Here is a 1,021-nt window from a genome sequence, read left to right as displayed (position 1 = left end):
GTCAGTTGATTGTCGTTGTTTCAGGATAATGTTGGGCGCGGAAAATGAAACGCATTGTGATCGGTCTTGTTGGAAGACGGCAGACTGATTGGCATAAGTGTTCGGCGTTCCGTAGACGCACAATGTCACCTGAAATAAAAGTATGTTCGATGGACCAGTACCAATGAGGGTCTATAAACCCTGTAAAATCTGTATGTCCCAATTACGCCAAAAGTGGTTGCTTGGTCATTTACGCTTAGACAACGGTACGTGTCCGGTGGTTTGGACGGACATACACCTAAACAAATTTTCCTGGGAATATTGCTTCATCAGTGTGTTTTGCACCAAACTAAATGACGTTGGCTGGCACGTGACACGGAGCTGTCTGGAAAACTCAGTGTACAATATCCTAACGGTATGCAAAACGATAGATGGGTGTTTGCTAGAACCAGATGTGTAAACATGCGCTAACTCCCCACCAACCGCAACAACTGCTGCCTTGTGTGATCATGCAAAGCGCGGATGAAGCGAGTGCATTGGCTCGACTTCTAAAAATCACACCAGATCCAAATCTCAAACGATTTTCGGAGTTTGCCTTTTGGAACTTATCAGATGAATTCATCCACTCCATTACTTTGCAGTACTGTCACCAGTACATCCATCTTTATAGACGTGATAAGCTTTACAAATTGCGGTACGTTTAAATTTTACATATGATGTGGTCAATTAACCGCCTATCGTTGCAATAAGTTTCTGCTAGAAGAAATTTCACCAAATACCCAATGTGATCAATAGCACGGATAATCGCTTAAAGCACTTGCGGTCTTTTCGGTTTTGTATTTTTTAAACGCAAAATACTTGATGAGTGAACCTCTTGCACTTATTTCCACTTTCAGGGTTGCACGCATGTTCACCAGACAGAATCATACGTGAACTGAATTATGTGACCGTCCAATGTTAGTACAAATATTTGGGAACAGAGGACGACCATGAAATTTCGGTTAATTGGTTCTGGGCGATTTTCTGGTTAGTCGCACACAAA

The 1,021-nt window shown here is 42.3% G+C and overlaps 1 protein-coding gene across 1 annotated transcript; it reads left to right on the top strand.

The window, feature by feature from the left end:
* Positions 1–431: 431 nt before the first annotated feature.
* On the top strand, positions 432–671 carry T265_16060 (hypothetical protein; the record flags this gene model as incomplete). The annotated part of the gene is made up of 1 exon (XM_009179557.1): positions 432–671. A coding segment is annotated over one exon (240 nt), but the record flags the coding sequence as incomplete, so codon positions are not given.
* Between the last annotated feature and the right edge of the window lie 350 nt (positions 672–1,021).

The sequence above is a fragment of the Opisthorchis viverrini genome (assembly GCF_000715545.1).
Source record: "Opisthorchis viverrini unplaced genomic scaffold opera_v5_3871, whole genome shotgun sequence".
In the NCBI taxonomy this organism is placed as follows: domain Eukaryota; kingdom Metazoa; phylum Platyhelminthes; class Trematoda; order Opisthorchiida; family Opisthorchiidae; genus Opisthorchis; species Opisthorchis viverrini.
This window is presented reverse-complemented; position numbering and strand designations above follow the sequence as displayed.